Genomic DNA, 16,291 nt, shown 5'->3' with positions numbered 1-16,291 from the left:
TGGCAGTTGTTCATCTAATTTGAGAATGTCTAGGAATTATACTCTAGCTCAACATCTGACTGATTTGATTTCCCTTCAAACTAGGTTATATCTGCAAGAAAAGGAGAATTTGAAACTGGCTTTGAGAAAGGGGGGCAAACAAGAGAGCATGCCATGTTAGCAAAAACAGCAGGAGTAAAACATTTAATAGTTCTAATTAATAAAATGGATGATCCGACTGTGAACTGGAGCAATGAAAGGTGAGTACATCTGCCAACTTTTTAAAAGTTGGACATTGACTCCCTGGTATGTATTTGGTTTTGCAGTTGTTGTTTTTTCTACACCTTTTGCATTAAGAATGGTTTTGGTCTCATTCAACTTAAGTGTGCCCCAGCATTTCACTTCTGAAGATTAGATGAAGTTGGTCTCCTCATTCTTTATCTATGTAAAACCGTATGCTTTCTTTAATGTTGCAAGGAGTCATAACTCAGTGGACCCAAAATACTTTTAACTGGATATGCATGGAATAGGACAGGTCAAGGGTGATGGGAAACAACCTCCACATCTCTGCTTGAGGCTATAGACAGCTGCTGCAAGTCAGAGGAAACATTTCTGATCTAGATTGATAGTCTGTCTTGCCAGTTTTCTTTAAATGTTAAAAAAGCAGCCTATAAATATTTTAAAGAAAACACTAATTCAGGAGGATTTCCTCCCCCCCCCCCAACAGTCTCACATAAAACATCTAGCTGTATATAGAAAGCTTGTTCATTATGGAAAAAGCTAACAGAGAATTATACAGAGACCTGCACAAGTGCCATTGCCACCAGAGATCTTCTGAATCTAGTGGAGTCCTTACATGAGCAGTATCTCTAATTATTGATAGTTTAATTGTTCCATCACAGACTCTGAATAAAAGCAAAACTTTTTAGAAGTCTGTTCTATTTCAGAAAGATATCTGAAACAACCAGAACATTTGAATTCAATTCAGGCTGATTTTTACTCAAAACAAAGTTAATAATAATAACAACAACAACAACAACAATAATAATTGTTTATTTGTTAACCGCTTTTCCTACGATCAAAGCAGTGTACAATATCGTTAAAAACAGACAATAAAAACAAAAGTTATTTCAAAACAAAGATTTTATTACAAAAGAGAAACTGATGGTGATATTCTTACTCAATTCCTGACTCACCATTCCACCCCAGCATTTCTGGCCTGGTTCGTAAGTCATTTAAAACTTGTGTTTTTCAAAAAAAACCAAAAAACCTCCTTTTAAAATTTTTTTTCCAGGTATGAAGAGTGTAAAGAGAAACTTGTGCCATTCTTGAAGAAAGTTGGCTTCAATCCCAAAAAAGATATTCACTTCATGCCCTGCTCAGGACTAACTGGAGCAAACCTCAAGGAGCAATCAGACTTCTGTCCTTGGTATACGTACGTATTTGATTTATTCCCTGCTTTTCTGTATGATGCATATTATAAAATCCAATAAAATCACATTTATATTTTAACTAATTAAAATATACAGTGGGCCCTCCGCATTCTCTGGGGATAGGGGCACAAGACCTCCGTGCAAGTGAAAAAAACACGCAAGTAAAAAACACATTTTTAACCTGAAAAATACTTCTATAGGAGAGTTCCTGCATGGCAGGGGGTTGGACTGGATGGCCCTTGTGGTCTCTTCTAACTCCATAATTCTATGAATCAAAGTAAAAACACTCTTTTTTTTTAACCTGAAATAATACTTATTTAGGAATCTTCGTCCACCAGTGCTACTCTGTGGCCAACATCCAGCAGTAGCTGACCACAGAATTGCACTGGAGAACCTACAGATGCCCAGAAAATTGTTTGCTCAGGAATTTCTAGATCCTCCAGTATGGCATAGTTGTGTTGGAGGACATAGAGATTCCTAGAGTGAGTATGTTAATCAAATCCATGAATAATCAAATCCGCAAAAGTCAAAGCTGCAAATGTGGAGAGCCAACTGTAATTGAAAGCTCATAGCAGCACAAAACAGTTGCATACTTTGGTACACCACAACTGAATTAACATTTCAATTAGGTACTGTACCTAAATGTGGATAATAGGGAGCCTGTCATACCTTTGTTAAAACCTTGCTAAATTGTTTATCTCCAAAGTAAAGAAAAAACATTCTGAGCTTCAAAACTTTAGCCTGAGCCACAGAATAGTCACATGGATATGCAGTTCCATGTCAGTGCAAAGGAAATAGTCAGTTTCCTTTTGGATTTCAGCATTAGACCATTTCTAAGATGTTAGTGGCTGCCAATACATTGTTGGACAGAGAGAACTGTTGCTGGTGGTTAAAGTCACCACAATTTTGAGCTGATTTCTTTTTTTAAAAGTGAGGAACCCCTCAATAAGTAAGCCCTACTGTTCATAGTCCTTTTGTAAATTTTGTCTGGAACATACCGATTTGCTGCAGTCTTGATCCTAGTTAATGTTAAGCCTCAATAGTATGTATTTATATCATGGAAATCTGTCACATCCTAGGTTCCAGTGTTATTTTAGGCCCAGGAAAAGCATTCTTTAAACAGTAAGTGAACTGAAAGTTAAAAAAAAAAACCTCTCCTATGTCTTAAACAGTTTAGACGAGCCCAAGAATATGGCTAAATTGCCTCTTTATGCTCTTTTCAACATTAAGAGATATACTCCCAATTTACAAAAGTGAAGAAAGGAAATTTCAGGGATGGAGTAGGCAGCAGGGGTGTTTGGCCCTCTAAGGTCCCCTGAGGGACCAAAGAGACTCTAAATACCTTGGCAATTGCCCTCTGCTACAGTAGGTGTTTTCTTGTTCTTTTTCCAATAACATTTGCACGACTGTTAGCAGAACATAGACATACTCTAGCACAGGGTGGTCCTGTGGCAGGCTAGGGTGCCATATTTGCCCCCAGGAGACCTTGGAGAGTCATATATCTGTTCCTGAAACACAAAAAAACCAGATACTGATTGTTTCTTCCTGCATGGCAGGGGGTTGGACTGGATGGCCCTTGTGGTCTCTTCCAACTCTATGATTCAACAAACAGCAACAAAACCAAAAGAAAAAAGTGGCTTCCAAATGCTTGTAGGGGTTTGAGGGCATTTTCATCATGTTTTGAGTTTCAAAAATGGCTAGCTACACCTGAAGCAAGTGCAAGTTGGTTGCCCTTTTTTGAAGATCAGGTCCAGCAACCTGAGGCCTGCTGCATATTAGAGAGGAGATGTCTCTGAGGAGGTGGTCAGTTTCACATACACATGAGATAGACAGAGGAATGTGACATTTAGAAGTAGAAGGACCAGGGATCATTCTGTGGGTTTGGTGCTACAGAATCGATCTGACACTTTCTCCCTTATCAGAGATGATAAGAAACAACAGGAGCAACCATGTCAGTCCTCTTGCAGCTCTATGATTCTGTGATTAACCATCATCGTCAGGGCACACTTTCCCTTCCCTTAATCAACTGTAATGAAGTCATAATGAGTTGTGAAAGTATTTTTCTAAGAGCTTATCCAAGTGGACTCAAGTATTATGAGTTTGACATAAGTATTAAAATGAAGCTTTCATAAGTGGTGGAAGCTTTGCACTAGGAAAACTGTACCATTGGTGACAACCCTGTGCTTTTACTGTGTTTTAATAATACTGTACAAGTGTGAAGCAGGTGTAGCCCTGGTGGCGCAATGATTAAATGCCTGTACTGCAACCACTCATTCACAAACAGCAAGTTTGCGAGTTCAGTACCAGCCAAGGGCTCAAGCTCGACTCGGGCTTGCATCCTTCCGAGGTTGCTAAAATGAATAATCAGCTTGTTGAGGACAATTAGCTTACACATTGTAAACCACTTAGGGAGTGCATAAGTGCTTGCTGTTGCTATTTATCTTATAAAATGTACTTGTTATTGCTATTTATCTTATAAAAGATTAAACTGAACAGACGTTAGCACTATCCTAGCACCATTACATATGGAAGTTATATCTTAAAGAAGACAAAGCTGTACCATAGACTTTTACGCCAAACTAATTCCCTTTCCCTTTTTTTCAGTGGGCTTCCATTTATTCCATATCTGGATAACCTGCCAAACTTCAACAGATCAGTTGATGGACCAATAAGGCTGCCAATTGTCGATAAATATAAGGTACACCCATCACAACTACCTTAACAGTATTGCCCAGTTACTCTAAAACAGGTGGCAACTGCACTGGGGGCCAACCATTTTTCTTCCCTGCAGCAGGCCATGCCTCATTTTTAGCCAAAAAGCACAATCAATTCTAGTTGTGACTTGGTTTTTTGGAACATTTGTGAGCTTTGGGAAATTTTGAACAATTTGCCACTCTTGAAGGCCTCCTTCAAGAGCTATCTTTTTTGGGATGTTTTGGGAGGATTTTTACATACACATGATACTGAATGGTGGGGAGGGTGTTGGGTTTTAGAAAAAAGCTTTTTTAGCATGATCTGACCTGCTGCTGGATGTTAGATGGTTAATCATCCATTTGTGTGAAGCACAGAGGCCATAAAGAAGAACAGGTTACTTACCTCTAACTGGTTCTTCAGGTGCTCATCTGTGCCCTCACCCAACCCTTCCTCCTTGATTTCAGGTCCATTGCTATACTGTTGGCAGACCATAAAACTGAGGAGAGATTAGATTTGGTGGGGTGGAGCATGCTGAGTAGTGAGGGTAGGGTGGGGATTCTGCCAAGGCTACTTAGCTTTAGAACATTCTGCAGGCACTACTAGACCCACTGCGTAAGGACAAAGATGACTAGGGGAAGAATAACAGTTATGGGTAAGCAGTCTGTTATTCTTATCTCTTGTGAAGTAAGCTAAGTTATTTTTCAACATGTGTTTTAAACTGTGCTTCTTTTAATGAAGGATATGGGCACGGTGGTTCTGGGAAAGCTGGAATCAGGCTCTATTTGCAAAGGACAGCAACTTGTGATGATGCCAAATAAGGTAAGGCATGTTTTCCTCTCAAACTGTTTAAATCCTTACTGTTAAGCCTGCAAAATAACTCCTGGCTTGGAAATCACTGTTCTCTGGTTAATGTACCTTTTATACATCCAAAATGCTTAGACTCTAGTGTATAGAAGCAGGCACACAAGCAGGTTCATTTTGGTGAGAAGAGCTCCTCAGAATTTTGTTGCTGCTTTTTATAGTAACTAAAAAAGATGCTAGTCCTAACTGGCAGGGATTTCCATTTTGGTGGGAGTACTTTGACAACACTGGCCAAAAAGCAGGTTTTGGCTATACATGGAAAAGCTACTTTCTCCTCGCCCCCACCCCCCAAAAAGTGAAAATAGCAACCATTGACTTATTAGGAGAAAATGAATGGGTGCTCTCAGGGATGTGGAGGCGAAACCCTCAAAACAACAGTTCTTCTGAGTAGCACACATACCTTCCCACACAACAAATTGCATCAGTTTGATTAGTTTCCTTACTGACAAGCATGCACTTGCCCTTTCCTCAGTTCATTTTCTGGGTTTGGTGTATAAGATGATGCAGAACTTAGGCAGGGTACAGACAGCAGAAAAGAGGCGGTCCACAGCTGCCCCTTTTCTTGCCGGGTTGGAGGCAGGGCAGCCTCACTGGCAGCCCCTGCGGCTCCAACCTGGCACCTTTTCAGGCCCGTGGCCTGGAAAGGTGTCTATGGGGCTTCATGCGCCATGGACAACCCGACAGGCTTTCTCCCTGGCTTCATTCCCGCAGTAATCTAGTTGTCACGAGAACGAGGCGCCCTCCCAGAAGGAGCTGCGTTTCGGAGCTCCTTCTCGTGCTGCAAATAGGGCACACTAAGCGCCCTCCAGCAGCACGATGACATCAGGCATGCCAGTCCATTTGAACCCAGTTTTGGGGGGGTCAATGTTTTGGAAGAAATTTTTTGACTTATACATGAGTATGTATGGTATTCTGTTTGTTTGTAAGAATATGAAACATTTTTTAAACCTGCTTTGATTTGCTTTATATGTTTTATGGGAAAGCAAAGTGGATCATTATCCATTACTAAAAAAAAGAAAGTAGTAAATTGAAAAATGGCTGGGCAACTAATAATAATAAATAATAATAAAATATTTATTTATATCCCACCTCTCTCTTTCGAGGATCTAGGCAGGTAACAACAATCCAATATAACAAATTCACAAACAATGATAAAATATTTCTTAATCCCCTTAATCCTCCCTCCTTCTGCTAAGATTATATATAAAACATCAAAAACTTTAGTAGTTGCCCAGTCTCCTTAGCATCAATTGTAAAACATTATTATTATTATGCTTTATTTATATAGCGCTGTGGATTTACACAGCACTGTACATACAAACAATAAAATAAAGTAAACCTGCCCATGGCGTACAATCTAAGAAAAAGAGATAGGGTTGAGTATCTTCATCGTACTGATGATATCTGACCCCAAAATTCTGAATCACTTTTGCCGTTGGCTTCATGTTAGAAGCATAGTGGGAATACTGAGACTGAGTTAATGGCCTAGAGGATGAACAAGAGTCTCCCAGCTCCATCTTCTTGGGAACGTTCAGCAGAAAGGAATGGAACCACTGCAACAAAACACAGTGCCTGTAAGTCCCATATCAGCCCAGTTATACAGCCCAGAAGTATAGCATGATTTATGGTATCGAATGCTACTAAGAAATTCAACATAACTAATAGAGATACAGTCCCCCTCTAGTTCTTGACATAGGTTATCCACAGGGGCTGTTTCTGTTCTGTAACCAGGCCTGAACATAGACTGTAATGGAGCTATGTAATCCATCTAATGCAGTTTCACTTACTCTAAGGTCTTACTTTAAAGAGAAGATGAGAAGGTGACCGAAAATTATCTATGGTGGAAAGACCAGTAAAGGTCTCTTCAGCTATGGTCTTACAGTTGCTTCTTTCATAGGCCCATCTGTTTCAGGTCTTAGTGAACATTTCATGTCTAATAAATCCCTAATTTTTCCTTAAGCACAATGTTGAAGTCCTTGGAATCCTTTCTGATGATGTAGAAACTGATGCTGTAGCTCCAGGTGAAAACCTGAAGATCCGACTGAAGGGAATTGAAGAAGAGGAGATCCTACCAGGATTTATACTCTGTGATATTAATAACCTGTGTCATTCAGGGCGCACTTTTGATGCTCAGGTACGCTTGTAGAAAATGTTCCATCTTTCACTTTCACTCATGATGCTGATACTGAAATGGAAGTAGTTTAGCACCTTGGTCAATGGGATTGGGTTCAGAGATACACATTTTAATCCAGAGGTGGGGAAAAGCATGTAGTCACCCCTCCCAAGCCTCCCCAAATTATGTACTGTGGATGAGCATCCATGTAGACTTACTCTGTTCTTACTGATTTCAGATAGTGATAATTGAACACAAATCCATCATCTGTCCTGGTTATAATGCGGTGCTGCACATTCATACATGTATTGAAGAAGTTGAGATCACAGTGAGTAATTATGTATTTATTTACTTCATTGATATGCTGCCTTTCTTCTAGTCCAGGACTCAAATGGTGTCTTCCATAACAACAAATTTAAAACATTTACAAAAAGTTTTAAAATCAGTTTTAAATCATCCCATTAAAACACCATAAAACTGATTTTAAAATAATGCAGAAATTAAAAACAAATAAAACATACATCTATATTAAAAAACCATCCCTCCTTAATCATTAAAATCTTCCTTAAATAAAAATGTTCTTGCTTGCCAACAAAAGGAAAGCAGGGAAGGGTGCAGCTTAGCCTCCCGGAGAAGGGCACTTCAGAGGGTGGGAGCAGCCCACCCTTGTCTTCATGAAGCTGCCTGTGATAGTGGCAGGACCAAGAAAATGCCTTCCCGTGATGATCTTAAAGTACTGGCACATTCACATGGGGAAATAATGATCTTTCAAATAGTCTGGACCTAACCTTGTCATGACCAGCATTTTGAGTTGTATGAATGATCAGGAGTTTGATTGTGTATTACATCATGGCAGGGGGTTGAACTGGATGGTCCTTGTGGTCTGTTCCAACTCTATGAGTGTATAAATCTATATATTGGCTCTCATTTCATAATGTTTCTCTTTCTTCTGCAGGCCTTAATCTGTTTGGTAGACAAAAAATCAGGAGAGAAAAGCAAAACCCGGCCTCGTTTTGTCAAACAAGATCAAGTATGCATTGCCCGTTTAAGAACGGCAGGAACTATCTGCCTTGAAACATTTAAAGATTTCCCTCAGATGGGTCGCTTCACCTTAAGAGATGAGGGTAAGAGGATTTAAAAACCAGTTGTTGCACTTGTGAATAAAATGGGCATGCTGCTTACTTGTAACTACAGTTCTTGGAGTGGTCATCTGTGAAATCACATAAATGGGTTATCTGTGCCTGTGCAGTGCATCATTCAGAGCTCTTCTAGAGCTCTTACTTAAAAGACAGAACACAAAGAGGGGGGAGATGGATACTGTGTTTTCACACAAGGAAATACAGATAAGCAACCTGCCCTTCCTCTTTGTGGTTTTTGTGAATCACACAAAAGGGAGACTAACAAGCTACTAACCATAAGAGGCAGGAATGCCATGCCACACAGAAAAAAAAGGACAGTTGGCCCTTCTTATACACAGATTTTTTATACACGTATTCAAGCATTCACGGTTTGAAAATGTTCAAAAAAATATAAATTTCAAATATCAAACCTTGATTTTCCATTTTTTATAAGAGACACCATTTTACTCTGTCATTATATTTAATGGGACTTGAGCATCCACAGATTTTGTTATCCACAGGGGATCTTGGAACCAAACCTCAGCATATAACAAGGATCCACTGTACAGCTTTCCCAAATGGAGCCTCCATATTTATTTTATTATTGGACCTGGAATCTAATCTGTAGTTTCAGCTCCTGAAACTTGAGGTGAAAAAAGGAATGAGAGTCAAGGTGGAGTTAAAAGGGCCTCAGGTGCAGCAGGACCTGCTTGAGACCTAAGAGAATCAACAATAACCAACAAGGAAGCATGCCCCAACACCGAGTGTCTTATTCTCATGTCATGAATATCATGTCAGAAGCCCTGGCTGATGTTGGATTAAAGCATAATACCTCTATTGCTTCAATTTGCAGGAAAAGTTCTGTCAGTCTTTTCTTATGTGACCCAATCCTTCTGACATTATCTTTCTTGCAGGGCTCTCTTTAAGTTTGGAAGGGTTTCTGGTTGTCATGGGCAACCAATTCTGGTTGTTATGTTAGGTGTCATGGTACCTAACATGATGAACAACATTTTCTTATGGTTTAAACTTACATTAACTCAGTGTCTTGAAACGTGAATTAAGTGGGGAGCACAGCTGTGAAGCATGTCTCCAACTTAAACCTTTTATGTTCTCACTGTTTATTGGATGGCCCTTGGGGTCCCTTCTAACTCTGATTCTGTGATAATGCCACATGTATACGGCCATTTTAAAGAAACGGGGTGGAAACTGGACTTTTAGTTGTTTTTAGACTGTGACTCCCAGCAGCCCTAGCCGCAGTAGACAATGATGAATAGTCATAGGAGTTGCAATTCAACATCATCTGGAGGGCCTCAGTTCCCATATCCACTGTGAACTTAGGTTTCCCATGTTCCAGTGCATCTAGTAGTCAGCTTTTGACTGTGACCCACATTTAGATGCTCCTGCTTTGTAGAGCAGCACTAGGTACTGGGTAAGATTAGCCATCTGGATATTAGCACAGAGTTGGGAATACATGGCCCTACAAATGTTAAATTGCAGTTCTGTTAGCCCTAGGTGAGCGAGTCATGATGCGTGATTGCGGTTGCATTCTGATATTTGGAGAGCCACACATTCCCCTTCTGTATTTATACAGTGTAAGTAGGGCTTGAGGTGAGCTGTGCTCATCAGACATATAGTTTGAAGGAGCTGTAATAGATCTGCTGTGCCTGAATGAATCACTGAAGCCTCTTAAATCACCAAGCTACCATAACTAGATAAAATCCATGACAACTGTTGCTGTTCCTCTTGCACAATTGTTTCTTCCAGCCTGAGTGAAATGAATATTTTGGCAGGTATGGCTCAAGGATATGGCAGTGACACTGGTAGATTTGTTAGGGGCTCAGTTCCAGCAGTCTTTTGGGCCACATACTAATCGTAGCATGCACCAAAGCTTGGAATGTTGGGGACTGTACTTCACAGAATCCCTTAGCCAGCATGACCAGAATTCTCCAAGCCCTGGTGCACAGTGTGCTTTAGCCATGAAGCACAATGTGGTTACTACTATCCAGGAAACTAAAAGGAAAGTTGTGACAAAAAGTGTGTGTGAACTGAGGAATCTTTCCAGCACAAAATTCATGATTAGATGAGTCATCTGAATTGAGTCAAGAAGCTGAAATATTCTCAAATATTTGAAAGCTACAATAATATCTTTATATTTCTATTCAGAAAGGGAATATTACCCTCAAACAAAAAATATATATCTCAGTGCTTTATAAATGCTGCCTTTGCAGGAAGGCACTGAACCTCAGCTGTCAGATTCTACATATGCTAATTGCCATGGCATGACACATGAAAATAAGTATAATTAATTTCAATGAGCATCCAGAAAATATGTGTCAGGCTCCCAATTGCCACCCCCAAACAACAAGAGGCTGTGCTTCTAAAGAGTAACAGCTTATTGAAAGGTAAAGGTATAGGCAACAGAAGTGACTTCTTTGTCAGGAATGAAGATACATAGTTACAGATGGGTTATATAGTCCCACAAGCAGACCCACCCCCATTAAGCAATAAAGTTAATTAATTGGATCAGTCTTTCCCGCGCAGTGAGGAATCTCCACCCAGATGACGTAGTGTCCTCTCGTCCGGGCTCTCCGGCCTGTTCCCAAAACAATTAAGTTCTCACCAAGTGTTATCTCCTCCTTGCACCTGTGGCCTTGAAACCCAGACATCCCTCTCTACTAAACTAAGTAACATAAAACCTTAACAACCTATGAGTATATGTAAGAATTGTTATATATCCCATCATCCCACAACCCAACATACATGGCAGCATATAAAGCATAACAACAACATATATTAACATCAGGAACATATTACTACGTATAACAGCCTATAAGTAGTAGCATTAACTCTTAAGGTTTAACTCACGCCTCCCAACACAAGAGCAGTCTCTGCCTGGCTGGGTAACTCCCTAACAATGTAACATTCCAATCCTAATAAGCAAGCACAGAAGCTAGCCATCTATCTATCCCCTTCTAGTACATTCTAACTAACCAATATATATCAAACCTATTATGTCCTTAATCAAATAATATCTAAACAAAACCCTAAACTAATAATCCCTCTGACAGCATCCCCAAATGAATATATAAATGACCAATGAATATATGAATGCAGGGGAGTTCTGACAATATGCTAATAACGCCAGTATTCTCCTAAGGCAGCTCCTCCTAAATTGATGTCTGTCCTGGTGGCTGAGGTTGATGGTGTTGTCGTCTGCCACTTAGGGAGGGTGGGGGAAGAAAGATTTAGAATAATTTGAGATGGGAATCGAACGGACTTCAGGTCTGGTATAAATTCTCTATTACAAAAGAAAATGTGCAGATCTCTTTCCCATTTTATTGGGAGTAAACTATTCAAACAGTTTGCCAAGGAAGGCTTCCACATAAACTTGAATTTACCCTAAAAGAAATTTACCGGGGTGCAGAATGAGGTTGTGTGACATCTTTGTAGATATATCTTTTCCGGGAGTTTTTACATACTTTGTGTACCCTTGAAGATGATAAACTTTATTTCCTAATGACTGTATTTTCTGTATTTTCCTTAGGTAAGACCATTGCAATTGGAAAAGTTCTGAAATTGGTTCCAGAGAAGGACTAAGCATTGTGTTGACAAAACCTGCACAAATATTGTGAGGGGGGAAATGACTCTGCAGAAGCCTATTTCACATCGCCTTCTTATTTTCTTCCCATTTATAACTTTCTCCCTATATTTCGTAAAGATAACTTTTCAGAGCAAAGGTCCACATTGTGTCAGCTTTCTCATATTGAGAGCTCTGCTATGCCACTATTGAATTTCCCTCTAAGGTTCCTCCCACCTCCTAAATTCTGTTTCCTTGGAAAAATTTGGCAATAGCTTTATAAGTGATGTGGACATACTTGCCTAGAATTATGAGGAAAAAAAACAAACTATAGAATTTATGTTAATTCTCCCCTCCCAGCATATTGAAAGATTTTTCAAGGCAGATCATTCAGTGTGCGAGTCTGCGTGCACGTGTTATAAAGACAATTACCGTGTTAATAAACTATTCAATTTGAAATCTTTTTGGTATCTTAATTGCTTTTAAATAATGTTTTTATCCAGATGTAACACCTGTTGGATTAGCTTTTAACTCGCCAAGTAATCTGAATCCTCAGTTACTTAGGCCTTCCTAAAACCCAGCTCTATCCTTTGCTGTCTCCCCAGCCAAGTTTAATGATAAAACAATTAGATAATTTGACAAAATTTGTACTTAAGAAACTTTCTTTTTCCATTTCCTTATGATGTTTTTCAAAAATCTTAATATGCTCATGCAACTATTTAATTCGTGTTGCAGCACTATGCACAAAATTAACCTAACATAATTGTTGAGACACAAAGGTGTCTTCCTGTTGTGCTCTGGAGTACATTATCAAATTCTAGCCAACAAATATTAGGATGTTACTTGACAACTCAGTCAATAATACTGGTATACAATATTCAGTCTCAACTGAGCTCAACTATTAGTTGATAATCCAAGTTCATGATGATAAAAATTCATTTTGTCTTTAATTTGAAAGACTGGAGAATCTGTGTGCGTTTTTCTTTAAGAGATTTGAATTGAGCCAGATGGGCCTTACATAAGTAGTTTGTATTCAGCGTTCAGCTGACAGCAGCTGGATAACATCGCACTGAACTGATACAATTTAATATTGAAGGTTTTCTCATTAGAATTGGGTTTGTAACAAACGCAGGCTATAAATTTCTGCACATGAAAGCATTCTGAGCTAGAGGGAGGCAAAGTGAATTACAGGATTTGTGGTTGGCAGTTCAAAGGAACGGTAGCAAAGCATATATTTGTGCATAGATGGCGCATGGGATCTGTGCCATTGTGAAACAAACTGGAGGGAAAGCAGAAAGTGATTTATGTGCAATGATGCTCAAGTATTTAATGGCAATCTCCACTATTAGTTTCATATAGAAGGCTGGTTCCCAAAATGGTCCAAAATGCTTTTCTGATTATATCTTTTACAACTGTATGTTCAAAGAGTAATGTGCCCTTTCCCCAAGGTGCAGTCATGTGACTGTTTCTAAATTTGAAATGTTTGCCCCCTCTTTGTTTACTTGTAATCATGGAACTCCCATCCATTTCACGTAAGGCTACATTGTATGGACAAAGCAAAGTTGATTGTCCTTCAGTTTCATATGACTACACTTGTAGCTGCCGTAATGCATGAAAAAATTAAATAAATTTTATTATGTCTGCATATTTCTGGCTTTTATTTTTCTGGAAATTAGGAAGTTATATCTTTTTTTATAAAAACTTAATAATTCAGATATTTGCTTCTATAATAAACTAATGTAACTTCTTTCAAAGAATAATCTAAGATTAGCTAATGGTGTATACTTAAATTGTACTATTCTTCTCAACCTCTCCTTTGTATTAAGATTACCATTGGTGAAAACTATTTAAAATGTGGTGCTTTACCGTATATACTCATGTACAAGTCAACCTCATGTATAAGTCGAGGGAAGGTTTCAGGGTCAAAATCCTTAGTTTTGATATGACCAGTGGATAAGTCGAGGGTAAAACTTAGGGGGCAATAAGGAAGGATGGAAAGGGGGAAATACCACTTCCGTCCCTCCTCCTCCTCCTTCTCTGGACCTCTCCCAACCAATTCCCAGGTGCTGGAGGTTTAAACATCGGATTGAGAAAGGAAGCAAATTTTAAATGGAGAGTTGTTTCCATAGGAAGCAAGGTGTTGTTTCCATAGGAAGCAATGTCTTGCAAAAGAGACTGGAGAGATGGTTTTAAATGGAGAGGGGTGTTTTTATAGGAAGCCAGGGCTTGCAAAACAGAGCAGAGAAAGAAGCAAGTAAGTTTAAATGGAGAGGTTTTTTTCCATAGGAAGCCAGGTCTTGCAAAACGGAGCAGAAAGAGAAGCAAGTGGATTTAAATGGAGAGGTTTTTGATAGGCAAACTGGGTTTTCAGTCATATCCTTTTTCTTATGAAAAAGCATCTTGCTGTACCCTTCCCTTAGAAAGTCAGAGAGTTTCCTGATGCTTTTGAAGGGGAGGATTTTGTCAGTCTATGTTCTGCGGATTAACTGCATTCTTAAAAATGACACACCACATAAAGGAACACAATCTAACAATTGCTACGTTTTTGTAGAGTAAGAATAAAGAACGCCTAGCAGTGAACAGACGCAATGGCTGCCTGGATCCAAGAATCCAGAAAATGGCCGTCCTAGTCTGAGACGATGTAAGCAAATTGAGAGTTTTATGGTTCACTGCTGCAAGGCGGGGGTGGGAAACCAGTGAAGTGTTTGGAAGAAAAAGCTTTAAACCAAGCACATCTCGTTTTTTTATATAGAAGCAGAATGAACCGCATTAATGAAATAGCCTGTCTGAATGGCTGCTGTCTGCTGAGAGACATTGTATATGTAAAGTGTGCAAACAGTAAACTTCCTGCACATCAAGTTTTCCCTGGAAGTGCCTGCCCAGTTGCTTCATTTGCAAATGAAGTGTCAGAAAATTCTCACATCTGAGTGAGCAGCTGGCAAAGTGCTTGGCTTATAAAGGGACTGAGGGGGAAACATCCTTTATTTTTATGGAACAGCAACAAATTCTTGTCACACACCTAGATGTAAGTAGGTATGTGTCACCATGGCTAGATCTGATACTGCTAAAAATGGCCATGGCTGGCACACAAGTGTGTTGTCTTACCACTGAGCACATGATTCAATGGCTCTGGACTAGCAATGATCTGTGTGTCAAGTGATGTTCCTACTTACTTTAAAAAGTTAACTCTAATGGTCCTTTCAGGCATTTTTCACAGGCATTTTCTCAAGGTGCTCTCACAGAATGCCACTGCAGCACTAGAATCCACTTTAATCACCATGGCTCCATTTTATGTAATCCTGGGATCTGTAGTTTAGGGAGGGGTGTTTTGAAATTAAACCACCACGCTTGAACCCCATAGCTCTCAGCCTTTGGGTGCTTTGTACCTCAGCTCCCAGGTCATGCTGGCTGCAGCTTCTGGGAGTTGATATCCAGGACATCTGGAGGACCAGAGAACCACTACTCTAGTGACATGTTGGACCTAGGGATACAGGACTCCAAGGGATGAGGCCATGGCAGTTCAAGTGGAACCACTGCTATAATTGTGATTTCAATGTCTGAGGATGGTACTGTCCCTGTCTCCAGGACCTCTACAGAGCCTACCCACCATGTCTTTTTGTGACTAGAAAAGATCAGCAGTGCCTCCTTAAAAGGAGACTAAAGGGACTGTGAAAAGGTTATTATTGGTGCCATTCTGCTTGCATTTAACAGTACATATTTTGTTGTGTTTGTTTCAATGTGCAGTTTTTGAACAAGGACGGACTGGCTTGCTGTAGAGTTTTCTTCTCAGCTATAGATTGGTATGAAATTTCTCCGGCAAAGAAAGGCAGTTGTGTTCTTTCTTACAGTATATTGAATATAATGGATGAGAAACAAGAAAGAAAGCATTTAAAATTTATATTGTATATGCTTATGTCAGCAAGAATAACATAATGCAAAACACTGGAAACAAAAAGAAGCGCCGGGTTTGGACAATTGGTTAAAGAAATGCTTAGACATGATTGAATTAGACAAATTACCTTTATTATTAAAAGGGGGGGACACTTTAAAACCTTTACAACAAATAAAAAAACAAATTAACCCAGTTGAAACAATATAAAATTAACATAAAAACATACAAAGGTTAACAACATCCCATATAAAAGCCACCTGCCATGGTTTTAAAATGCCTTCCTGAAAGAAAGGGAAAAAATAGCCTGCCAGTAAAAGGAAAGCAGGACAAGGGCCAGCTTAGCCTCTCATAGAAGAGGGATCCATCAGGGAGAGGCAGGAATATATTATTGTTATTGTTATTATTATTCCTGATGGTGGGAGCATCCACTGAGAAGGCTCTCTTCTTCTTTGTGGTCATAAAATCATAGAGTTGGAAGAGACTGCAAGATCCATCCAGTCCATCCCCATTCTGCCATGCAGGAACTCTCAATCAGAGCATCCCCATTGACAGATGGCCATCCAGCCTCTGTTTAAAGACCTACAAGGAAGGAGACTCCACTCTGAGGAAGGAGGTACTTCCACT

General features: G+C 39.5%; 1 protein-coding gene across 2 annotated transcripts in view; it reads left to right on the top strand.

Annotated features, from left to right (window-relative positions):
- The window catches only part of GSPT1 (G1 to S phase transition 1), a 33,238-nt gene extending 19,818 nt beyond the window's left edge, over positions 1–13,420 (top strand). For both annotated transcript variants that reach the window (XM_042437565.1, XM_042437564.1), the window contains 8 exons: positions 85–239; positions 1,274–1,414; positions 4,017–4,110; positions 4,845–4,925; positions 6,928–7,101; positions 7,319–7,408; positions 8,036–8,204; positions 11,743–13,420. In XM_042437565.1, the coding sequence (XP_042293499.1) occupies positions 85–239; positions 1,274–1,414; positions 4,017–4,110; positions 4,845–4,925; positions 6,928–7,101; positions 7,319–7,408; positions 8,036–8,204; positions 11,743–11,795 (957 nt within the window). In that variant the 3' untranslated portion in view covers positions 11,796–13,420. The remainder of the gene's footprint in view (positions 1–84; positions 240–1,273; positions 1,415–4,016; positions 4,111–4,844; positions 4,926–6,927; positions 7,102–7,318; positions 7,409–8,035; positions 8,205–11,742) is intronic.
- Positions 13,421–16,291: the final 2,871 nt, after the last annotated feature.

This window comes from Sceloporus undulatus, chromosome 8, assembly GCF_019175285.1.
Source record: "Sceloporus undulatus isolate JIND9_A2432 ecotype Alabama chromosome 8, SceUnd_v1.1, whole genome shotgun sequence".
Classification (NCBI taxonomy): domain Eukaryota; kingdom Metazoa; phylum Chordata; class Lepidosauria; order Squamata; family Phrynosomatidae; genus Sceloporus; species Sceloporus undulatus.
Note: the sequence above shows the minus strand (reverse complement) of the source record. Positions and strands in the feature narration are given on the sequence as shown.